The 27566-nt window shown below is 32.2% G+C and overlaps 2 protein-coding genes across 2 annotated transcripts; one reads left to right on the top strand and one right to left on the bottom strand.

Moving 5' to 3' along the window:
• Positions 1–256: 256 nt before the first annotated feature.
• Positions 257–15718, bottom strand: LOC111000987 (non-lysosomal glucosylceramidase). Its single transcript, XM_045631440.1, has 16 exons — positions 15575–15718; positions 15224–15386; positions 15056–15144; positions 14761–14941; positions 14208–14370; positions 13050–13176; positions 9977–10261; positions 8661–8784; positions 7762–7887; positions 6129–6239; positions 5720–5834; positions 5056–5185; positions 3899–4427; positions 3431–3646; positions 2703–2932; positions 257–2109 (listed from the first exon to the last, which is right to left on the bottom strand). The coding sequence occupies exons 2-16, from the start codon at positions 15373–15375 to the stop codon at positions 1889–1891; spliced, it is 2799 nt and encodes a 932-aa protein (XP_045487396.1). The 5' UTR covers positions 15376–15386; positions 15575–15718; the 3' UTR covers positions 257–1888.
• A 1276-nt stretch (positions 15719–16994) lies between these two features.
• LOC111000986 (39S ribosomal protein L46, mitochondrial) lies at positions 16995–19713 on the top strand. The gene is made up of 6 exons (XM_022270626.2): positions 16995–17171; positions 17426–17588; positions 17736–17869; positions 18148–18290; positions 18609–18734; positions 19510–19713. Exons 1-6 carry the CDS (start codon positions 17111–17113, stop codon positions 19654–19656), a joined length of 774 nt encoding a protein of 257 aa, XP_022126318.2. The 5' UTR covers positions 16995–17110; the 3' UTR covers positions 19657–19713.
• Positions 19714–27566: the final 7853 nt, after the last annotated feature.

The raw sequence follows: 27566 nt of genomic DNA, 5'->3' as shown, positions 1-27566 counted from the left end.
ATAGTTTAATTAGTATTTCAATACAATTTTTATACTTTTTAAGAGAGCAAGACTTTGTGTAGATGTCAAAGTTAAGAAATTAATATACAAAAGCCTCGTTATTAATACTTGGGCCAATCAACAAACATTACCGTGATGTTTGATTAGCCCATATATTTTTACATATAAAGTCAAAATTATCGTGCCGTAGTATTGCGAAATTGGATGCAGATATAATCGAAGTTTATTTAGAATTGTAGAAATTATATTTAAAAAAAATTATAGATTATAGAAATGGTGGTAATATACATCTACCTGAGCTTAATAAAAAAAAACATCAAATCTCTCAGCTCGATTATGATTGGTCGAAAGCCAGGCTAAGCAAACTCCATCAGCCGATTCGACTTTCAAATGTTGTTACCCTTAGCACAAACCTTTCATTTGTCAAGTATACGTCAATACGATTATGTCAGTTTCTGACAAATCACATTTGATATAAAACGAATACCTTTTGAAGGATATTTGTGATTTCAACAAGTTACAAAATCTTATAATACTTTTAGATTTACGTTTTTTTGTGCTACGGGTATTAAATTAATTACTGAAATATAATAAGACGCTATCAATGTGCCTACTTAGGATGGAACTAAACTAATGCCGTTTACAGGTAGTGTTCGGTGTGGTATATATTGATAAAAATATTTTACTAGATCAAGAACCGTGATTGACCATTTAGGATGGATATAGTTCAATTATATTGAATGCGCATTGCATGCATAAAATATCAGTAAAATCTTCAATTTGCCGCCTTTTTAGGATAATTTTTGCGCGTTTTATTTAAATAAATAATTGATTATATTATCTTTGGAAATACACAGCTCCGTTCCAACTTTTCGAAAACTATAGATTTAATTAAACACTTTAGATATGCAAAAAACTGCAAGCTTACCAAGTTTTTTTTTAATGGCAATAGTTGTAACTCTTACCGAGTTTAATAACGATTTCAATAATGAGTATTGTTACTAACGCCAAGATGATCTAATCAAAAGATTTAATAAATTATGCAGTCAAGCAGTGAAAGCTGTATTGAAGTTGCATGGTAAGCTCGCTGTAGCACGTAGATAACATTTTTAATGGCACAATAAGTGGTAATGTCAACTCGCAATTTTATTGCATTTAGTATGGAGCAAACTTCACGATCGATATTTAATTCAATTTATGATTTTCATGTTCGATATATTTATCGACTAACTGAGGAGTCATCGATAAAACATAGTTTTGGTAATCGGTTTACAAAATACTAGTCTAGAAACGATAGTGAGTTTTTTTTTTTTAATTCGTTTGCAGAATTTGTGGACTAGTAAGTAGTTATGTTAGTAAGTAGTTGACTATTATCAATTTTAATTACATATGAATATATTATTTACCGTAAACAATTATTAATATCAAACGTAAAGAATGCTCATAAGTGATTTGTTTAAAATATCTTTGTGCAGTGCTAAACAAGTGTTAATAAATTACACATTTTGACACGTGGGTAACATTCACTTAGAGTAAAACATTCCACGACAATGTCACAAAGGCGGATGACTTTAAATATTATTATTAATTTTAATTAAATCGATGTATCCTTTAGGCACTTTTTTATTATAGGCATCACGAACCCAATGCAAGCGACATATCAAATGTCGCTGCTTACACATGTCTAGGACCAGGTCCTCTAGAGTCTAGACAATACAAACTCTGCGACAGGTGTGACCATCGCAAATCAATATTGCACAAAAACAATTGTCTATGACTCATCGCGTGACATTAAAGCTATTGTCGATAATTTTATCCACTTTCGAGCAAAACTATTTTCCGAAAAGCATTATTTTTTGCAAAATCATCCGCCTTTACCGTGGCATCACTATAAATGTTTTCCATGTATTTGACCATTAATGTGGTTGATTCGCGGCGGCCTAGCAATTATCGCCTGATACATTGACCATATCGAAAGAGGTCGCATATACGCTATGGACCTGTGGTTACCATTTTCATATAAAGCTTCGGGTGTCTCGAACGCTAAGCCCATTTTAGTTAATGTGTTGTAGAGTCCACCGGCCATTGCAAATGCTTGTTCATGCATACCTGGAATAATAAAGTCATTTAATCAGGTCTGGACCTATGTACAGTCGCGTAGCTCTACCTTGGGTGGCACCAGGTGAGGAATAAATTTTATATGATAAAGGACATGGATAATTTATTTAAAGATGCCGAGTATGGGACGGGGAATCCCCCTCGACAGCGTTTGGCTCTTGTGCGGGAATCCCCAAATTCTACATAGAGCTGACATAGTCAAGAAATTCTGAAAAATAAATTTTTATGCTAGCGATTTTTTTGTTTGTACATTGTAATAAAAGTTTTGAGACCGGGTAAGTGTCACCCGAAAAAAGGTTATTACGACCATTATAATTTGAGATTGGAAGTACATGTTTATTTTTTTTTTGTAAAGTATACGTTCACCACACATATATATTTACATATATAGATGAAGAGTTAGATTGTAACATATTTACTTTAATAAATACAAAAAATATGTTGAAATAACGTCATTATCTGTTCAAGAGTAACCTTAATTTAATACTTAATATGAAAAAAAAATTTGTGAATCAATAAAATGTCGCCTATTATTTGAAGTTTGCATAACACGCCGATGTCTATAATATATAAATGCCAAATACCTTCATATATCATGAGCGAGGCAAGCCCAAATGTGACACCAGGCCACACTTCCATACTCTGCAGCGCTGTGGTATCAATTCTACTCCGACGACCCGTCACGAATCCGTTGACAGCCCCACATCTTCCATTCAAGAATTTCTGGCAATTATTGTCGTATATGGTCTGAAGTGCCTTCCGTACGTTTGCTTCGGGGAACACTTCCTCGTTCCAGTCAGACGCGCGCAGGAACCTGTTACATTATTAATTTATTTTGTGTTAAGGTATAATTCAAAACTATTTTTGAAGTGAATCTCCTTTAGGTGCGTGAGGGTAATGCGTATACGGAATAAATGTAAAAAAAAATTGCACTTTGTATAAAGAAAAAGTTTTTCATCTAATCAAACAAAAGTCGTACAATGATCTTAAGTATGTGTGAATTAGTATGTGAATAGGTGTCTCTATAATAATCTCTGTATTTGGGTGTGGCTGAGAGATGTCATACGCGTGCGCTGTAACCTTGGTAGCTTTTGGAAAGTCATGTCAAAAGATATAGTAATTCCTCTGCAGAATTAATTGTTAGGAGAGAGATTCCGAGGTACGTTATTTCTTTTGGCCCAAAAGTGTGACAAGCAGAGACTGATCACCTACTTGCCTAAATAAAATTCTAGCAATGACAGGATTAAAAGGCTCGCCAAAGCGACAATGATTTTCTGTAAAAAGTTAGGGTAATCAAACAGTAAACACATACCACTGTCCAGCCAACTGGTCCGCCATCACGACATTCTTATTCGAGGGCTTAGTATCGAACTTGTAGAAGCTTCCATTCCACAATTTATCACCAAACGACGTTTTGGCCTGTTCCAGAAGTTTCGAGAACTCTCTTTCATCTTCTTCTTGTCCGAGTATGTGTGCCATCGCTCGGACTACACTTATTGAAGCCACCCAGAGACTACCACAATAAGCACTAAAAACAGTTTTTATAACAGATTTATATACTCTGTTGAAAATTCGTTACCCCGTATCCAATCTGCATATTGTTATTTGTAATGTCTAAAATACCTCCTGAATTTTTGTCTCATATTAAAGAATAGATAAAGATCTAGTCGGTTAATATTTCGTCAGAATATGTCTAATATCTCAGCTTCCATTTACGAATGAAACTTAAAATATATTTATAAAAAAAATCCTCCATTATCAATCCGAAATTAAAACTCACCTAGGTCCAGACATAACCCACGCATCATAGGTCTGATCGGGGAATCCACCATTTTCAATCAACCCATCACCATCCTTGTCCCACAACAATCCCTTCCTAAGCAACGCCGCACACGACGGGTACATATCCATCAAATACTGCTTAGCATTCCAAGTCGTAACCGTTTCTTTGGGATCTTCTATCTCCTGACACTCTTGCACCACTTCTGAGCTGCGATAAAGGAGGTCCAGAATGTCAGGGACCTCCTTGTTGGGTACGGGTGAAGGGTCTAGAGATAAGTCGACGGATAGATCCGGTGATTTCTCATCCGGTTGTTCCGTTGATCGTGTGTAGAGATCGTTTTCTGTGCCTTCTCTGACGTCATCAATGTACGCCATGGAATAGTAACGCTCGTTGGGGAATGGGGCACTATAGGCCCTTAAGAGACGATAATCACGCATGACTTGAAGGATGTATTTGAGATTTAGATCGCGCCATTCGGACACGTCATGTATGTTGTACGCGTTTATGTTCGTGAATGGGATGTCCTCTGTAATATTGTCTATGGTTAAGTACTATAAAAATAATGTAGAAATACCTATTTTGATTCGTTGAAGAAGTTTTATTCAAACATTTTAAACGCCTAGAAAATTTAGTTATTGAAATATTATATAGTTCTGCTACGATAATCTTAATATGCAAAAATCTTTTGAGCGTGACGACTTACGCCCGAACCCAATAATTAATCCACAATCTCAGATTGTTTCCAATCAGACTGTGACAGTCGCTCGATCTCCTATCTGCATCCCAATAACCAAACCCTACGAAGACAAAGCATTTTTGGCGACGGATAGAATGCAATCTCTTCGCTCTTTACACTCATATTTGATAATCAATATAAACCAAATAAAGTAAATAAAACCGTACAAATAATATTAAAATATACATGTCTATGTTTAAAACATATCAAATGGCTTTTTAATTATTTTAAGATAGGATATTGGCACACTTGAACTGTCATTTCCATACAAAGGTCTATCTACTATTAAAATCCGTCGATTGGTTATTGGCATACTTTTATCAATATTTGGATTAAGATGTATATCTCAGATGGTCAAAAACTGATTGAGATAGGTTATTGGGTTTGGGCGTTATATTTGTAGACTTTTAAGACTGACCTGGATCGCCCAAATCATGCGGAATGGATTCCTTTATTTTGAATTTTACATATTTCCCATCATATAGAGATTGTCGGCATTGAGTGGTCTCCAGAGCTATCGCGTCTCGATACATATATTGTAATACAACCTACAAAAACATAGGTAAAGATTTTACTGTCAATTAAAAAAAATGTTGAAGTTCGTCACGCATATTTGATCTATTTCGTGATTTTTTATAATAGGTAAGTGATCAGGCTTTTGTGCCTGAAACACGCGGTCGACTTTCCGGGTCTAAGGGTGCGTCCACACGTGCGCGCGGGCGGCGCAGTAGCGGCGCACGAACAAAAAAACACGCGCGCGAGCAAGCTGCACTTTCGCGGCATATTCGCCAGATGTGGACACACCCTTAGCATTCCCCGATTGTCTCATGAAGGAAACTACATTCATAATTCTTCGTCCATTGGTGCTTAGCCAGGGTTCAAACACAAAACCACTAGCTCAACATATTATATTCATATTCATTATTTACCCATACAACAATTAGTCATAAATAATAAAATGTAGCTGGCAACACCAATTCCTGCATAATTAATTAGTTGTAAAACCATGCGTGATCATCTGACACAATAAATATCAAAGTGTTTCAAATTTAAATGAATATTGAATACGTAAATATACTTACTTGTAAATTAGGCCACAATTGTGCTAAGGCAAACGAAGCATAGAAATGTACATCGTATGTATTATACATTCTATATTCATGACCCTCCAAATAACCAAATACACCGAAATCATGTCTGAAAACGTCAAAAATTAATTAAAAAAAATATATATATAAAGGAATATATTTCAGGACATAGACTATAGGTTAATAATTCACAAATGACAGTTGAGTAATGTTCAGGTACTTGAAATAAAACCAATTTAATATCTTTCTCATACAAATTCCTTTGGCGTTAGATCCCGCCGAGAGAAGAGACGAATAGAGATTTTTTTTCTCTACTTATATCTATTTATTTATTTATTATCCACAATTATCCGTGCTTGTTATATGACTTAAAGGTACTATATTATATATGCAGATTATTAACCTAGGATCAGTCTCAGGAAAGTCTTCGCTGACGTCAAACCAAATAGTCCCACCGTCCGCCACAAAGTAAAGCTCATTCATTAAGGCACTTTTTAACCAATCCGGTATATTGCTGCAAATAAAAATAATATGTAGTACGACGCATTATGAACTGAGGCTTCGGGTCATAAGTCTATGTATCTGTCTGTCTCGCTCGCACTTATAGGTCTTTTGGAGAGGTAAGAATTGCAGGGGTGCATATACATAACGGGATAGGTACAATCGATATAATAAATGATGTATTAATAGACTCTGGCACAAACTATATCCGCTCTTTCCATTAAATACTTTCGTCCATCGGCATTTTTTTTTTAAACTTGTATTCAATCTTTGTCAAATAAATTCTTATTGAACTATATCCGCACTTAAGTATCTGTTCTTGGTATTTTTCTAGAATTCTATAAATCTTGGCAATCATATATGATACTGAATACAAAAAAATAACTTCAATTTGATATATAATTAATAAATAAACGTATCGATGACGTATAAACGTATAAATCTACCGTGATATGTACATTGTACAAGTGAACGAAATTTTTTCCCAAAAATAAATTAAAAATACTAGCGGCCGGTTGATATATATTCTCTTAATTATAAATATAAATCAAAATTGCAAATAACCGATGAACGCGCTAATCCCGCAGCCGGATCTCGTACTAGAAAGACGTTATCAAAATAATATATGTGTTCCAAATTTAAAATAATTAAAAAGTTGAAAAAATAAAAGTTTTTATGTAACAGTATTTATGGCCAGACTAGTGATATGCTAGTGCTGTTCGACAATGGCCCTGATACACTTTCATGCGGCGAAGGTTTAATTACCCATGTAATATGCTTAACTAATTGATTCAACATGCTTCTAACGCGTTTTAAACCATACATGACGCTGAAATTGTTTCAAAAATATATTCTTTTGTGTTTTCCAATTTAAAGATAATTTAAGATATTTATTGTGCTTCTAGTATTTTCGTGTTTATCATAAAGTATGCCGTAATTAACTCCGATTTTTAATATATTTCCTATTTATTTACATTTTGAAATTTAATAGGATGTAAATAATCGTATTTACTATAGTTGGTTTTAAGCAAGAGTTTCTGTACACTATAAACTAAAAAACCTACCTAAACCTTAAAAATAAAGCTTATAAACCTAGGAAAAATCACTAAAACGAAGTGAGAGACAGACACATAAATATAATACTTAACGTGGGTGAAAATAACATATGATACAATACTCTTTCGTTCTACGCCCTTGATTTATTATCAGTAAATGCAAAATTAAAAGCATTTAATATGTATTTCTTTTTTGACGTTCATAAGTGTACATTGTACTACCTAAATGATTTCATGTAAACTTTAAATTAGTGTGTATTTGATCATTTTCTGAATTAAATATATATGCAAAAAAATAATAAGAGAATAATTTAATTAAATTATAAAATTAGATCAATAAATTTTATTTAATTTCATCACATATAAAAATACTGTTTGAAGTAAAAACTTCTTACTAAACTATTTTTATAGCTGTTAATATTTCCCAAGATTAAATCTTTAAAAAGATATAATCGAGTACTTATAATTAAGAAACCTTACCTGTTATTAAGAATTGGGTCCTGCCACTCTGCGAGTTGCTTCTCCCAGCTCCTATAATTCCGAAGCGCGTATGCAGCAATGCTCGCACCCGCTATGCCGTCACTACCGAAATACTTTGTGTAAAATCTGAAAATTTTGTATTAAACTAAAATTAAATGTGAATTACGATCTTTTCTAATAACTTTAATGATTAGAGCAATTTGTGGAGCAAACTATCTTGATAATTTTAAATTAAAATGTATTTATTCGTCCACATTGTTGATACATTTTAATTATTATACTTTGTTTAATGTTTAATTTCAGTTTTCATTATTTCTCGTATTTAACATTGACATATTTTCTGTTACGTGTATTTTGTAATTAATTTTTTTATATGTAATATGTAAATGTGTAGCTGTAATTACTTACAAATAAATGAATATTATTTTACGACTAAAACACTGCAGGATAGGATTGACTAAGACATTATTAACATTCTACGTCACCGTCGATAATCTGTGACCGGTCACTGACTCACGTATAAAAATTATTATAATATTTTAAATTATAGATTATTTTATTAATTTATTATTATAGATAACTCAGAATAACTCTTTATTTTTCATACAATCAAATAGCCTGTTGAGTACCTCAATAAGTACATACCAGATCTTCACAAAAATTCTGATTAGATCCAAAATAAAAAATAATTAGAAAGTATGTACATCATTCAACATAAACACAGCAACATTTTTTACAGAACAAGGGAAAAGCAGTCAGTGATAAGTGCGTTGCCGGCCTTTTAACAATTAAAGACATACTTATTCATCGTCAAATGACACAATTTTTTCCACAGAATCTTCAATTCGTAATATATATATGTACTTTGAAAACATAATTATATATTTTTAAATACTAACCGTTTATGCACCTTTCTGTCTTTCTTGTATTTTATTGTAGGCATATCCCAAACAAGGCAGAACTCTGCAACGTCACATCCACCAGGATCCAATGATATGGAGTTCGACAGACCAATGGAATCATCTGCAATTCAAATTCAATCAATTTCCGCCATTTGTAAAACCAGAAAAACTTTTAAATTAAATTATTGTTAAAAAATATATAGAGCGAATGGCAAATGTGCAGAAAGCATCATTTAAGTGACGGTATTTGCTTTGCTGGCAAGTTGCCAGGATTTTATGAAGTGGCACGTTCTTTTTGATGTGAAACATCATATAGCCGCACGTAAAACCGATTTCTGGCGTGGCGACGCATGCCGTGGCGACGCGTCGCCACGCTATACGATATTAATTCTAAATGCAGCAGTAAATTTCACATTAAAAATATTTAATGAAAATAATGTTTACAATAGTCATCGTTATCTGGAAAAAAAATCATAATATTTTATTTTATCATTATGACATATTTAGTTCCTATCAGTCTGTTCTTTTCTGCACATTACTTTTACAAAATAATGTCGATGTTTCACATCTACCAGGCGTCCCGTGACGGCTCACATTTTTTTTTATACGACCCTAAGTCGAATTGGTTCGGACTGGTCCATATAGCGCTGGTACGCGAACAAATCCACAATGACACCGATATTTGCTGTTTCATTGCCAATAAATGAATGGCACTACAACGAATGAATCTAAGTTAAAATTTTTAACTACATATGCCAATTTACGATTTGACTCACTAAATACGATGAATGAAGAAAACTAACATTAAACTTTAATAAAAAAGACCCTATATTAGTACCCTGTATTACAGTGTAGAACATAAGGATTTCAACATGAAGTGATAATTGTGATATGTGATAAATTTATTTTATTTTTCATTTTCTAGACAAAACATTTTGTTTTTTTTTTATGATACAGTGGAGTGAAGGCCTCCTCTAAATCCTTTCATTTGTCCAACTTTCAAAATTAACACATACAAGTATGAACTGTTACTACTAATTTCGCATTAGCTGTACCCAATGATAGAGTCTTTGAACGAACGACACGATAGCTTATGGAAACTGTTAAAATCTGTTGCATACTGACTCAGTTTGATCCTAAAAACGACTTGTTGCAGCACATAATTATGGGCAAAATTTAATGCAATAGTCGGACTGGTAGAAATCGTGGTTGCGGAAAATACAGAAACCCATCAAATCCACCGAGTTACTGTTAAGCGTAGGATACCCAACCAACCAATAGTAATAAAGTGGCAGAAGAAGACTACAACTTACTTTTATATATTTTCTTTGGTTTATCGCTGTCATCAATTTTATTTTCGCCTTTGGGAGGAGTTGCAGTTTGACTAGGATCTGGTTCAAGTTTGCCTTTCTTCTTAATACAATCCCATACATAACTGGACGTCTTCAACGAATTCCACAAGCAGTAACCCTCGTGTATTGTCTCGTTCTCCGATTTATTCTTGGCTATTGTGAACGTTAGTGGAGTGTCTGACACTCTTTGTTCTAATGTCACACCGCACGTATTATCTTCTGAATATCTCTCCAAGTCTAGCTTTCCTGAAAGTAAATTTATTTTTAATTATAAGGATAAATACATAAAACCCAAAAATCACTATGCGTTTTGTGTGTAAAAGATTACACTACAGTACAAATTCCTTAGAAACTAAAATGTAAAAAAATATACGAAGACATTGCAACGTAGAAAAATAGTAGTAGGTGATGAGCATCCTGTATCTGGCACGCTGTAGACATTTTGGGTCTAATACATGTTCCTCACGTTTCCGATCACCGTACGAGCAAATGTTAAATGCGGACATAGACAGAAAGTCCATTGGTGCACAGCCGGGGATCGAACCTACTTGAGGGATGAGAGTCGCACGCTGAAGCCACTTTTTTTTTTTTTTACTTGGGGAAATGCATTGCGCATTCCGCGGCACGACGGCTTGATTAGTGTTGCCCAAAATCGGTCTTGGTCTTGCAGTCTCGGTCTTGTTCTTGCATTTTTGCAAGACCAATACCAATACCAAGACCGCCTTATCGTAGCAAGACCAATACCAAGACTGAAGCCTGCAAGACTTGAGCAAGACAATACTTAAGCCTGCAATACTCTTGCGTCTTGCAGTTAGGACAAACTGAGATTTGGGCGTTATCAAATTTTCAACTTTATCACTAGAGAAATAAGGTTCAAGGTTGATTGGGAAAATGTGACGTTCTGCGAATAAACTGTTGGTCGGTCGGTGTATTATATACCTACATATTTGATAATTTACCGACAAAGACGCCGCGGTTTGAACAAGTGTATCACAGCATTTGACACGCTGTCTCGATAGTGGGTGATTTAAACAAATTTGAAACGTGGAAAAACTCCAAATATGAGCGACGTCATATTGCTTTACGCATTTGGTTTTAAAATCACACATTTCCAAAAATCGAGATTTGCAGTGTCGGTTTATCAACTTCTATCGTATCTACTCTAGTAGCTAGTAACCTCCATAAAAACAGCAGGCAACGTATAGTTCCAATAAAAAAGGAACATAATAAACAATATTATTTGCATAATTATCTACACTTTATTTTTGCGTAGGCACAAAACCAATTTGATTTTCATTCTGATACTTCTGTTTTTTAATCTTTCAAAGATTTATTCTATCTATCAAAGAATGCCGCATTTTTCTTTGTCGGTCTTCGGCTTGTGTGCTTATAAATATGAGTTTTTATTTCAATTTCAGTCATTTCTAATTGAGATCCGCTTCGAGTCTATCTTATTTATTATTCTCGCCCATTTACCTAGCTAGGTACTCTAAATTCTTATTGCTTTCGGAGTGAATGTTTACAATTTGACATGAGTGACGAACAAATAGCAATAGGCTAATAGGTATTTACAAGTCTTGCGAGACTTGCGAGACTCTTGCTGCAAGATCAAGACCAAGACCAAGACTGAGAGCGCAATACCAATACCAAGATCAAGACCAGGTGTATTGACGCAAGACCAATACCAAGACTGGTCTAAGTCTCGTCTTGGTCTTGCATTTGGGCAACACTAGGCTTGATGCGGAAGGGTTATGCGCATACCCACTAAATCCCCAAGGCCCCATCAACAATCGCCTTATGCGGGATGCGTTAACAGCAGAGCCTTACCGCTTCCCGACATGCAATGCAGCAGTTGTCGGTTGACGATGTAGCCGCTGAAGCCACTAGGCCAACACTGCTCTTACATACATTTTTATTTAGGCAAAGAGGTTTTAGTTAAATGCTTAGCCGCTAATGAAACTCATGAAGAAAAAATACTTGTCCTTTTGTAGATTTGAAAAAATTCGTTTTGAACAGATTGAATCAATTAATTGTATATCTCGAATACAATAATATTCACAAATATCAAAGAAGTGATCAGGCCGCTAGTAACAAATATACGCCACGATAAAGATTGATTGATTCAAATGGCCTTGATCAACATTATAGTAACAATGGTCCGTACAACCATTAATTAACGTATTAATTATCTTCATCAATCGTGTAAATCATTTTATCGTAGTGTTAATAGATAAAATGTTTAAAAAAAACAATAGAAGAACGCGTTGTAACTCGATTGATATTAAATATCACTCGTCAAATAACAATGGAAATTCGACTACTAAAGCTATATCAATTAAGAAGCCTGTTTATTACTTTAAGGCTATACAGAGGTAGATTGATATTTATTAAATCCTAGCTGCGCCAGCGAACTTCGTTTTGCCTATATTTTTTTTACTTAGCCTATCTTTTTAGTAGCTGCGTATGGAATATTTTGCTATGCTATTCCATAGAGACTGGTCGCTTTTACGGAATAAACACCTAAATAATAAATATTCTTTGAAAATTACTTCAGAGTTTAAGGAATAAATTTAAAAAAAATACTGTAATTAGTCTAGCCGTCTTTGAGTTTTGGGCTTAGCAATCGCGAAATATGTTGTATTTCGATTGGTAGTTAGAAAATTATTGTTTCCTCAGCATCATTCGTAACCATAATTAATATGGTGATCGAGTAAACACAATAGATCAACAGAATTTGTCACATTTATTTCAAATTTCAGTATTCAAACGCAATTTCGAATCTGTGATGCACAATTTATGTGTGTGTGTATAATTCGAAAGCATTTCAGAAATAAACAGTTATTGCAGCTGCGTTATTCTTTCCCTCCTTTAGGGAATATGAGAGATCAAATCCACTCTCACGGGCAGTGTTCTGACAGCTTACTACGTGATACAAAGTTTAGCGACAATTTAATGCTAAAAATTACATTTTCGTCTGACTTCGAACCGAGGACCTTTAAGTGACACGTATTAAGCTACAAATTATATAACTTACCATTATTTTTGCGTTTATTTAAACCAACTGGTATTTCGGTCCATGTAAACGTTATATTTACTGTGCGACGTTCCTTACACACATTTTTGGCGGTAAAAACGAAAACTGCACAGGGTAGACTCGAGTCCTGGAATAAATCTTTATATATATAATCTTCTGTGAGTGTGTATGTCACTGAACTTCTTTCAAACGACTGGACCGATTTTGACGAATTTTTTTGTGTGTGTTAAACGAGTGGTACATATTAACAAAAACATTCGTGGCTTTCTGTTTTTATTATATCATTCTCTTTTGCCTTATTGAAAATTTTTGTATTCAATGAATTCTTTAAAAAATTGACATCCTTGATTGAATTGAATAATTCATCATATCAATGCAGTGAATCTTTGAGTTTTTATAACTGTAATTGATGATATACATTGATTTTATGACACATTGTTACACTTCCTTATCAAGATAATCCTAAAGCTCGATTATCTTCATTTTAAGATTTCAATTGTTATCGCTTTAAATTAGATTTTATGACTATAATTCTATATATGTATATAATTTTTAAAAGGGCACAGGGACGTAAGTATCTTGACTTCTATTTGTTGCGTTCAATTTATTACTGATAATATGACTATAAATACCAATTAAATATAAGACAAAGGTAATCTCATAAGCTTGTTATGTTCTTAGTGTGTATGATGAAGAATTAGCAATTACGATTATTATAAAATAAAATTTTATAAAATTCTTTAATTAGATTGTAAATGGATAGGTTACAGAAGAACTAGGGCATCGGAAATATATTCCTTGCCAGACATTAAAATTATGAGTAAATGGATAGTTCCATATTACATCAAGTATATTTTCGCTTGCATTTTTGTAAAATTTAAGCTTAGAGATTCAATTATAACAATTTTTGTTTTTAAGCTGGTATCACTAAACCCGTCAAACTTTCAATTTAAGAACTTATATGCCTTCATTCATGCATGTAAACCGAAATTTGAGGCTTAAAAATACATACGTTATTTACTGAAAACAACATTATGATGCTTTTCGACAATGGTGGTCAAGAGACAATAGTATGCTGTATTATGTAATTAATAAAATGTATCTGTCTGCATTTAAGATCATACAAAAGACAATAATAAAATTCTATAACATACTCACCTTATAGTTATGAGGTATAATCGGTGATATTTGGCGACAGACTAATTTTATTCCATATTTGGAAAGGTCATAAGTGGTCCACGCTCTTGGATACAATGCAGTATATTCACATTGAGAACTGTCTAGATTCCATTCCCAAGACGTCGGTGCTTTCTTTGGTTTGCTATAAACATTGAAGATTTATTAACTTTTGTAAATTTTCTACTGAGAATGGTGAAACATATCTAATTCATTTATCATGTTTTATTTATTATGTTAGCAAATCAACCCTAAATATATCAGATAATTCTTGATACATTGGCTTACATTACTGTGATTTCCAGAGGAAACTTTCATAAATACTGAAGAAATTTTTAGGAAAATTATAAAAATTTCCTAAAAATTTCCCTGATATTTCTGTTAAATATCAGGGCACATAGTAACTATTGTTCTTTTGTTATCACTATATATTTGACTTTAACAAAATGTTATATGGTTTATAACATTTTGTTAAAGTCAATTGTATTTAATGTAACATTACTAATTTCATAAATGTAAAAATATTGTTACTTACTTATATGTAGACAAAACTGACTGAAATATTGTTACATTCTGTTCATTTCTTATATTTACTATAAACTGGCATTCTGGTATAGTTATGTATTCATATATACCGGGATACAACTGAAATCTACAGAATTCTCCTTTGAATCCTCTACCTATAGTTCCACCACCAATTCCACCAATAGGGCAACCTAGAAATATAATAGAAATTTATTTAAAATGGAAAGAAATATAAATAAATAAAAAAAAATATAATTAATTATTTTGAATGATTTCTATACAACAAATTGCTTTATATGGCTTACCATGTATCCTTTGAGCATTAATGGTATTAAAATAATCCATTATGGGCCGCTTCTTTTGCATTCTTTTTGCACAGTAATACTTCACATATCTACAATTTTCTTTTATTAAAACAAATTATAGATTTAAAGAAATAGTACAGATCTCTAGTGTATAACCTTTATACAGACCTTGCAGAAAGCGGCACCAAATCAAGAATCTGATTTGGTTTTGGTATAAGTAGCTGTTTTGTCTGCAGAGGATATTCATGATTGAGAAGCAATTTCAGTCCCCATTTTGATGGTTCATCAAGATCCAAGGTGCTATCCCCTGTTGCTTCCATTCCTAGCAAGTCTGTAAGAGTTTAAAATACAACAAAATTGTTTAGCCTGATTTAATAATAAACGGATACGCTGTATCAATTTTACATATTCGCATTTTAAACATAATCCGAATCATATAATTCATACTTATATTTTTTCTTAACATAAAGTAGTTTATAATTAATAAAAAATAAATTCAATACACAAAAAAAATCTTACGTAAAATTTGATAATAATTTTAAAATAAAATATTAATTGACACCGATTATTTACGAATTACGACAACTTGCGGTAAATAAAAAATAAATTATGAGAATTTTGACGACGAAACAAGAGATTAAATATTGTTGGATTCTTATTAAAGTGTAGACTGTAGACAAATGCGTCGAAGCATTGCATTATGCATATGTCAAATTTAATTTATGGTATGGACTGTGGCTCTAGTCTCTACATTACGAAAGAACACTGATTAAATTTAATTAATAATTAGATAATTATAAATTACATATTGTAGAGTAAGTTGTAGCACAATTTAAATAAATTAGCAAAGAGATAAAACTTTAAAACTCTAAATAAGCTACTTAGCTCGAAATATTATGACGTATCTGTATAGGTGAACGAGTCGCCTTACTCATGTGTTTTATTGATTGGTAGTAATATCGTCATTTATTATTCTGTATTCTTAATGCTTTTGAGCATTTTAAATTACGAGTGTTAGTTAATCACATCATAATAATAAGATAATTTTCGAAACTACTTTTTAAATGTATTTATTTAACCCATACAAAGTAAAAATAATCTTTGTTCGTTATACTTTTAGGTAAAATTTGATAAGGTGTGTAATTAGACGGAAATCCCATAACATGTTGTAAAGAAAAAAAAGTCAACTTACGAATAAAGAAAAAGAATGTGTCTTTACGTTTTTGTCATTTTATTGGTATTCTATAAATAAAAAAGAGGTCATGCATTTGATGTAGTGAAGTATTTTCTTAAAAACCACAAATATGCTATGCTTGTTTAATAAAGAGTTCGAATAAATAATAACAAACAAACCCCATTGTCAAATAAAGTCGATATAAGCTATACTTGATTTCACTGAAAACATTAGCAGTTTTTTATTATTTCATCATAATATATAAATATGATGGAAATCTATTTAAGACAAAATGTATAGTTTGATATCATTTTACGCATAAGTGTGTTTATTTAAAAAATCTAATTATTACAAATTCATATTTTTTTTGTGACTTTTTTATCCTAGTTCACGTTTCTATCTTAGAATAAAATATGACAAAATATATTAGTTTAATTTTAATTTTACTCCTTGGATGGTGGTAGGAAATAAAGAATTAATTAATACTTTCATTTGGTATTTTAGCTCTGTATGCTAATTCTTGTCCTTAAGCTATTGACCAAAAGAAAGGTAAGTATAAGGAAATCCTGGTCATAGGGTAATCGGCCGTGAGATAATGTCATTCTTATACAAATTCTTCATTTCATCGGTAGTGGGTCACGCCTGTTGTAAAGTGATTTTGTCTCAAGTCTTTGATCATTTATGTGGATAATAGTCAGTGGTTTTTAGTGGTGTGGACGAATTTTTGACACTTATCCTTTTATAGTTGACAGTTGACAATTGACAGATTGATTCCATTACAAATAACATTTTTAAAAACTGATTATTTAAAATAACTTTAAATTATACTAAAGCATTATTCAGTAATTGCATCAATAGAAAAAGACGAAGAGACTAAGACAATGTTTTTAAAGAACATTCTACGCTCAGAAAAGTATATTTGTCACAGAATTCTAACTCGAGGTTTGTGTATATTTTGAATAACCTATTTATAAATAAGTGTAGTTTTATCATAATATTAAAAGAAATTAAATGTTTGTATATTTTTTTAACCCAACCAAAGTGTTATATACATATATAACACGGCATTAAACATTTAATGCCGCCAGGTTTTCCTATTAACTAATTTCTTAATGAGTTAAAAAATAATTTATTCTTTATTTAAAAAAATACTAAAGAACAGAGCTACTTATTCATTTATGATCGTTATATTTCAGCTAACTCATCATGGAATATTGTTGCAAGTGTTTGTGTTGAACGCTTACCCATAGTTTCACCACCTTTAAATGAAATACAACAGAAATTCAAGGACCTCTTATGGACTGTAGAAGTAGAAAACAGTTTAAAATCAGATCATGAATTAAGACATGAAAATGATAAGTAAGAAACTTTTTAATAACTGTAATTCTAATATAATTAAACAAAAGAAAAATTAAGTTATATAATTTATTAGTAGTCTAATCAATTATATTTTTAATGTTACATTTTTTAATAAATATGCTTACTTCTACAATCTCTTGTGTGTAGAAAACAGGCAGAGCTCCTTAAAAATGACTCAGTAGAAGTAGATTTGGATACTGTAAGTAAAATAACTGCCCAAGATTATGAAGATGCAGCAAATGAAGAATTGGCTAAGTTTCCATTTGCCCCCATTGAAACAGGTAAACTATTACTACCTTAAGTTAAAATAGTATGTGAAAAATCATTAACCAGCTTACGTAAATATGTTCCTAAATATTAAAAGAATAGGTAATCATTACAAGTAACTTCTGTGGTGACTGTAAATAATAAAACATTTGATTTAGCTACATAGTACACATTACACATTATACATAAATTTTTATGTTTTCAGTGTTTCTTATAAATAATCTCTAGCAATCATTTCGAAAGTAAATATTAAATATAGTAAGCAAACCATTTATTAAATTTAACATTACAGATGCAGATAAAAAGGGAGATAACACAACTTCAGATCGATGTTTGCAGCGCCATCTTGTTCTTGTCACTGAACAGAAATTAGGCAATGATATAAAGACTATCTTGCCTCAAGGTCATTGGAAAGAGGGAGAGACTTTAAGACAAGTGAATACATAGTATTTATTTTCACTTTTGCACTTAAAATTATTAAAAAAATTATATATAGATAAAAATAATTAAGACAAAACTTATTCATATAACTGCTCTCGTCGTACCAATGGGATATGCCCTGCACATTTCAGACTGTGTATCTTCATTCTTCATGCTTCCAAAGTTTACAAGGCTTATATACAAAAATCAACAATGAGGGACAATAAAAAATAAAAGAACTTCTTTGAATCTTTAATTAATTTAATATAAAAATAATATACAATATCCTAGTCAGAATATGTGGTGTGATAAGCATATTTCTTTAATTTTTAGACAGCTGAACGAGTGTTGCAAGAGCAATGTGGACAAGAATTAAAAGTTACATTCCTATCAAATGCACCTTGCGGTTTTTATAAATACAAATATCCTTCTGAATTAGATGGCAAGGTTGGAGCTAAGGTAAAATTATTATATAGAATATCTTCTCGGAATAAACTTTTAGTAGTATCATTTAAACAGAAATACTATTAATTTTCAAAGACAACAGTTATAGAAAATCAGCACAGCTATTGCTTGCAACTCCATCTTTTTTTAAAAACTTCTTTCATACTTTACTAATCTGTTACCCATTTAAAGAAAACACTTTTTTACGGATTATAGTTATGTGTTATTGTATTTAAACTTATAATTATTTAGACATAATTTTAAATTTAAACCGACGTTTCGCGTGCTTTACAGCGTGCGTATAATAATTATAAGTTTAAATACAATAATACATAACTTTAATACGAAAAAAAGTGTTTTCTTTAAATGTGTAGAAGTTATGTTAATAAAAGACAATACAATCTGTTACCCATTTTTGTGCCAGGCGCTAATGTGTAATAAGATTGCTACAGTAGAAGTTTCTCTATGCCTCATGTGAAAAAACTGTCATTTTTTATCATTTTAACTGAACAATTTATGAAAGATTACACTGTTTAATTGTTGTTTCTTTAGAATAATAAATGTTGGGGTTGAGGCTGTGCATTCTTAATACAAATAAATGGTTTTGCCTATATATAGTGTTATTCTGCCATAAGTGAATTCGATCTTATCTATATAAAGATCTATAGTGCCAATTATTACATACATATATGTATTTTGAACAGTAATTTTTGTAACCGCAGATGTTCCTGCTTCAAAAATGTTTCTTTAAGCCTTCAATAGATGTCGCTACATACAATGTGTATTTTAGGTTTTCTTCTATTACGCAAATTTCAAAGATGGCACCGTTAGTAAAAACACAAAATCAAAATGGTTGACGAGGAATGAAATGAGTGAATTTTTGCCACAAAGATACGATAAAGTACTCAAAGAATTTTTAATAGAAGAAACATACTGATATACCAAATTATAATGAAGTCAAGTTATCTGTAGTAAGTATTAAATATTAATATAAAATCTATTTGTTTCATTTCACCTATATTCTATGTTTTTAGTGTGTGAGCATAAAAAATGTTTAATTTATATTTGAAACGTAAATTGACAGATGAAACTTTTCAGTCAATGAACCATTTTTAGAATTTAAAGTATAAAAATTGAATTTCGTGTAAAAAAAAGTAGTCAAAACATTCTTCAATTTTAATTAAGAAAAGACCGTGAACACTGCATATTATTTTGCAAATTTTCTTCAACAAAAATGAACGGTTGAGCAAGACTGAAACTAACTTTATATTAAAGTAGATAATGAAACGAAAAAAAATTCCTCAATCTGTATTATATCCTAGAACTGTTTCAGCGATACCAAAAAAATATACGTATATAACGTACGTATAGAAAAATAAGTAGACAAAAAATATATTATATAAGTGTATTAAAAAATTAAATAAAAGAATCATAACATAACAGACTTTTATTCTTCCAATTTAATTTAAAAAAAAACTATAAAAATAAAATCCAGGGGTGTTTAGGTTTGGGTCCCAGATTGTTTGTATCTGTTTCGTGATCGATTTGTTTTTTTCTAATAGGTCATCGTACGATTGCGCACAAAAAATAACCATTTGTGCAAAGTTGGATTCGAACCTACGTACAATGATGAGAGTCGCTCGCTCAAGCCTGCTCTAAACAGGATATGACATTTCTGCATTGGATAATAATTTTTCCGAAAAAAAATTTGATTGTGATAAAGTAATAAGACCAACACTTATTTTAGTCTCGCTAAATTCGCTTCTGCATTTTGTCAAAAGTCAAAATTATAACAATCACGTGCCACGCCAACAATATATTACAATGCAACGTGTTATTATTCGAAAGTTAAATGCGCAGTTACATCCCACACTTTACGTGAAATTATTAAAATTAGCGCGAATCCTCCGACTTCAAGCCAACGCTTCGAAATAGAAGTTTAATTTCTTTTTATCATACGATATTCTAAAAAAAGAACAATTTGGCTTCAGGAAAAATCGTTCCACTACCCTTGCGTGCTTTACCCTAGTTAAACAAATTACTGAATGCTTAAATCATAAAATGCTTGTAGGTTGCATCTTTTTAGACATGACAAAGGCTTTTGACTTTGTATGCCATGAAAGACTTTTAAAAAAATTAGAATGCTACGGAATAAGAGGTAATGCCTATAACTGGGTGAAAAGTTACCTTGAAAATAGAATGCAATATGTGGAAATAACAAAGATTTGTAAACTAAAACAAAAAACCTATAGATCCAACTATAAGAAAAATGAGTACGGAACACCTCAGGGCAGTATTTTGGCCCCACTACTCTTTCTAACATACATAAATGACCTCCCAGATGCTATACACCAGAACTGTATACTATTCGCTGATGACACTACACTTATAATAAAAGGCAAAAACGACCAAGATTTAAAAAACAACTTAATTAAATCTCTAGACGACGCCATCAACTGGATGAATTCAAATAACCTACAAATAAACATGACCAAAACTAACATAATTCATTTTCAGACATATAACTCTAAAACACTAATAGACGTACAATATAAACACAATAAACTGGACATAATGAACGAGTGTGTATTTTTAGGTATAACGATAGATAAATTTTGTAATTGGAAATCACATATTGAAAAATTACAGAACAAAATAGACCGTTTTGTTTTTGTGTTAAAACGACTAAGGGAAACTGTTAACCATGCTGCGGTATTAGCTGCTTATCATGCATATATTGCATCTATAATTAGATATGGAATTATAATTTGGGGAAATTCAGTCGAAGTGAATAGGGTATTTAAGGCCCAAAAAAAATGTATTAGAGCAATTTGTGGAGCAAATTGCATCGATAGTTGCGTGCCTCTATTTAAGAGACTCAAAGTGTTATCTCTTCCATGTATTTATATATTAGAAATGTCCCTGTTCGTACACAGAAATATACATATTTTTAAATCGAATGTAGTAAGTAGTAGACATGGGGAGAAATTGGCTGTGCCAAAAATAAATTTAGAATTATTTCGGAAAAACGCCTTCTGTATGGCAATTAAAATTTACAATAGATTACCGAAAGAACTTAAAGATCTTCCGACAAGAATCTTTAAAAAGCGACTTAGTGCATTACTTTTAGAAAAAACGTACTACTCAATAAACGATTATTTGTGTGAGACATGGTAATTTATATAAATTTAATTATGTATGATAATTGACTTAATTTATATGAATCTGACTAATAATGTAAAATCTAAACTAAGATTAATTTGCGCGCCACTGTGTGTGGCAGAATATGCGAACGACTGACAATTGTACCACCTTGACATTTTATACCATATTCGTGCAATAAATAAATTATTATTATTATTATTATTATTATTATTAATTAAACAATGAGCGTGATTTACGAGTAAACAGATCGAAGCTTCCAGGGGCATGTTTGTGTATAGTTGCCAATAAAATAAAATTTTAATCCTTATTAAAAGTAATTAGAGTTTATATTCGCACGTTAATGTATCTATGTACGGATTATCAATTGCCACAAAACTGCTTTTGAAGTTTGAGTTTATCGTGGTGTGATGAAAGCTTAATTCACCTCGTAAATGGGTTAAGATGGAATATGTTAGCTGCACTTCTCAAGGCTCTGGCCGTTTTCCGTTTCGTTTACAAACATAACACTGTTTTTCGTTTCGCACGTAACATTAAATAATATTATTGAAAATAAACATTATGCCGCAATTCATAACCGAGATTTACTTTGTGTGGTAATTCTGTGGTTGTGTATTCATAACGCGGTTTCTCTTGATTAGTAGCAAATAAATATTTGGTGTTCACTGAAACAGCTTTATTTAAACGATTGTACTGTTGTATGTGTGTGTCGATTACCCAAAGACAATTAATTTGCAAAAACTGGAATTAAGTCCTCTAGTTCTACTCCATACTAAATTAAAAAATTAATGCCTTTAAAAACATCGTGATAGTTTTGTATTGGAAAACATTACTACTACGCTTATAGTAAAGTTAGAATGTTTAAGAAATAGGTTATCTAGGTTAAAAACAACGCCTAGATAAGAGTGAAGTATAATTTCCAGTTTTCGCTTGGTATAATTCGCCTGAGGGACAGTTTACTGTATGATTAAATTAATATTGTCTAACTGTAATCAGGAAACTATTATAATAAAATATATAAGCAGGGGTATATTATATCAGCAACAATATACTGCAGCTTTGCGTGCGCAGGTTTACTTAATTACTTAGTTTTGTTTGACAGTGATGGGTTTGTTTATTTTATTTTTAGTCTCTGGCAGTCTAGACAAAATGTAAGCAAAAAGTATTTTCTTCAAATCAACAAAATCATAAAGTTTTTCTCCGTTTGTGGCAGTATTTTACAGAATTTTTTATTTTAAATTTTAATTTGAAAATCGAATGTACCAAAGAGTTTGTAATCAAATCTGTCAGAAATAAGGATTTTTTATTTACTTTATTCGTTCCTATAAATCACGTTTCCCAAAGTCTTTAAGACTAAGACTGAGTGGATTAATAGACGACAAACCACCACTCACTACGTTCCTTACATTCTCTTCTCCGTCCTCTAGTCTTACATATACACATCACACAATGTATGGAAATTTATATTAATAAATTAATTTGTTTGATTTAAATTTTCCGTTGAGTGAACTATCAAAAGTCTCGTTCGCAATTTCTACTGTAAGAAATAGTCTTTTTTATATATTTGTGTGTAGTTATGTAGTGTTTTTTTCCTTTATGCGTGTATAGTTTTGTATATAACTTAACAGAGCATTTGAATAATCAGTGATGGTAGCTTATTTTGGTTAAAAAAGCGACCCAGACTTTCACACCTATATTGTCTAAAAAATCTAGAATCACAGTAATCTACTAATAATCTTTCGAATCGATATTAATTCCATTCAACATATAGGACATATTAAAGGATTCGAGTTCTCATCGGTTCGTCGGTTCTAAAATATTAAAATTTCATTCAAACAGTCCCGAATGTATCGGCGAAAGGATATCGTTATTAACCATTTGATATCTGTATTCCGATCTTGAAAGTCATAAAAATAATAATTACAAAGACGTGTAAGCATTTACATTTATAAATGTAGGTATAGAAACTGTTTTCATGTTAACCTGCCCGACTCCCCGTTGAGTGTGCCTGCGGCTATGGAATATCATAATTGATAAAAATTTGAAATACGCCCCATAAAGGCATTCTCTGAGATATTATATCATCGCGTGAATTTTGATGTTTTGTTCTAATTTTATTAGGTTAACTGGTTGTATTTGGAAAGAATTATTTCCAATAATTTGTCTTAATTTTGCTCATAATGTTAAAGGTGCCGCAGTCCAAAATAGAAGGCCAAACTTTCGATATGGAGTGATATAAGACACCTAAACAAAAAAAACAAACATAATAATGAACAATTGTTCTTTAGCTATAAATAAAAAATCTGACATAAAAATGTTGAATAGAAAAATTCACTTAGGTTATCACTTTCTATTAAAATAACTAAGATTTCTATATTTTTCATTTGTGTCAAGAGTTGCATATCGCTAACAGATATCTATAGAGTGTTGCTAAATAGACACATTACACACCTCTATGATCTATGATTAGCAACAGTTACCTCCCCTTAGAAAAATACGACAGCAGCTCGAATTCCCAATAACCTTGTATGTTGATCCAATTCAAATTATTCTGTTATTTACTCTTTAATTTTATTATCTGCGTACGTCCTATAATGCCGTAATTTCTAACCTATATTAAGGTTGATTATATTGCACTGTCCTCTCTACAATCCATATTCGAGTCACGTTAAACCCCTTAAGTGACATTTGACATAGATTTTTATTTTATCTATCACAGAACTACCATTTGTCAACAATTAGCCCCGACACATTAAATCTGCAATTAAATAGACTAATTTTTGTAGCGGTCGAATGTAAAAAAAAACGATAATAGAAACTGAGCGAGCCATTGTTCCAACATTAATGGACCACCCGATATTTGGAATCTTCGCAAAAACGTCTGAAATGTGGATGCCGAAAAAAGAATGAGAAAAACCGTATTCCGACTCGGACCCTCGAATTCCTCAAGTTATCTTCGGCTTTCACAGTATGATAGCGGCCGCAGTGTTAAATCGTTGACAACACAGCCTTATCGCTAAAGTGAGACCCTTTCAAAACTTCGAAACATAACAATTAGAACTGTTTTAAGTTCATTACAAAGGGCTTAACTGATTAAGATGAACGTAGAAAGACATTCCTTGACCAGCTATGTTTTACAGGACAATACTTAAATTTCATTTGGCGGCGAATGTAACTATTTTTGTATGGAATGCAATTGTTTGAAATGATTCGCTAGGAGCTATCACACATAGTTCCAAGATAAATTTCTGAATTCTATTATTTTCAATGCTTTAAATAATTTTGTTGCTAACGCGAGATAAGTTAATTGTCTGTTGTTGGAGGGATGTTCAAATTAAACAAACTCTTTGAAGCTAGATGTCAACTGGTTCTAATCGTTTACAACATGAACTTTTACCTAAAATAAAATGAGAGGTTGTGTGGTTGCTATGAACAAACTAATATAACTTCTTTAAGGATTCTTAAGTATTCTTTCTTTTTTTTTGACGTTCATAAGTGTACATTATGTTACCTATATAAATAAATGATTCTTGATTTGATTTGAAATCTGTTACTCATTAAGAATTTATGAGATATTAATAATTAATTAATAGAAACCTAGGTCATTATCGAAAACGGGAATGTTATATTACAATTTTACAATGTATGAAAAACTACTTAATTGATATTAAAATAATTTCGCTGCTAGAGTAAGTTAATTGCCAACATTTGGTTTGCAATTCTAATTGTGAAATAAAATATATATAATATATATGCAACTTAACTATACTAGTTTACATAACTCACGATAATAATTAAATTTGTTTACTTTTGCTCACGTCTAGAAAAGTAAGTCACTACTAATTCAATAACAGTAAAGACACCGTAAGCTTCTCTGTAGACCTTTAATTGTACGCATTACGCATTCTTTTGATAAACACGATCGCTGTTAATTACCTAAGGCGTAGAATTTTCCACATGCCTATGAAAAATTATGGATTAAGTTGTTGAGATGACGTATCGGCGAGCCGACTTAATTATATGCTTAAAAAAATTAACCTGCGTAGAATTCGATTGAAAATAAAACTTGTTCCATACTTAAAGTTTTTAACTAAGATGTGTATTTCATCATTTTTTATTGTAGAAACCTACACGATCGCCATCTTTAAATACATATATTCCTAATCATATCTCGGATGCGCGTTTAGAAACAATTGAATTTCCAGTGCATTTTTTGTCTATAAACAAGATTAAACCCTTAAATTTATGGGCTTTGTTAAGTTTCTAATTACCGACAGCGGCAGTGTTAACATTGGATTAGTGTAGTAAAAATCCTGTATCAAAAGTCAATCACGTAGGCAAAGCGGAGATGACTTGTCGGGATGACGGTTGTATCTGGCAGGTTACATGTGGCGTGGAATGTGTGAGTGTACGCGTTGCGCGAGTGTGCGCGTTGCGCGAGTGTACGCGTTGCGCGAGTGTGCGCGAGTGTGCCAGGTGGGCTCCCATTAGCAGCGAGCCTCGCGGCCGCTCTTCATCTTTATGATAATTATTTTCTGTTTGTTTTCGTCGAAGAATCGGCCCGCCTAGCCGACCGACGCTTCTCAGAACCATCATCCATTGTGGTAAATTAAAGCCGCCCGGACCCCTGCCACGACGAGAGATAATTCGACAGGATGCCGTATATTATTAATTGCACTATGACTTGTGGAAATGGAGCTTCGAGTTCAGTGAGTCATTCATTCTGCTGCTGCGACGCTCTCGCGTGGGAACGCGCGCCTCTCATGCGTTACACCCACGATGTCTTTACGAGCTTTTAAAATTCCCTCCGAAGTACTTACGTTATCCTTTTGAGTCGCGCCGATTAGGAGTGAACCACACGAATCGTCTTTGTAATCTTGAATACCGCAAATCAATTATACTTGAAGGCAAAAGCAATAAACTTACCGGCGTGATCGCTCACCGAACCTGAAAGAAACCTCATTTCGTTAACTAGGGTTAACAAGGTATTAAACAGAGACTTCGTAACGAATATAGTCAAAAAAACCGTACCTAAATAAGCCGAATGTCCGCTGTAAAAAAGAGGATACACATAATGTTTACAATCATGTAGCTTTATTCACTTTGTAGTCCAATTTCATGCTAAATCGGGCGGATAAAATCCTCTTTTATCAGACAGACTCACCGTCTCGGTGGAATACGTTCGTGCCCCTTGCCCCTTGCCCCTCCCCGCGGCCTCGCTGGATCACATCAATCCACAACAGCCATTAAGTATAAAATTAAATACAAAACCAAAGTTGAATGGAGCGTGGCGTTGAAAAGGTTCATTTCCGATTTTTGATGCGACTTAACAAATGGAACATTTTATTGTACGCCGTTAATTCTATTAACAAGTTATGAAAGGGCTATTACAAACAGCCATAAGAGATAATACCATTGATGTTTCAATACTGTGTAATGTTGTTCATTCACTGGCTAGGTAGCCGGTAGCTACCTATAAGAGGAATTTAAAATGTAGAAAAAATTCAATTACATTCCGTATGATACCGAGACATAACTCTGGGAACGCCGTAACATATTCAATTCGATGAGAGTTAAAGTTGCTTCACACTAAATAAACGTTTGGACGTTACGAAACATACTGAGGCAAAAACACGACACATTTTTACGTATTTCGCTTTAAAAATACGCTTTCAGGCCTACATT

Source organism: Pieris rapae, chromosome 15 (genome assembly GCF_905147795.1).
Source record: "Pieris rapae chromosome 15, ilPieRapa1.1, whole genome shotgun sequence".
Classification (NCBI taxonomy): Eukaryota; Metazoa; Arthropoda; class Insecta; order Lepidoptera; family Pieridae; genus Pieris; species Pieris rapae.
The sequence above is the reverse complement of the archived record's forward strand: the minus strand, read 5'-3'. Positions and strand labels throughout refer to the sequence as shown.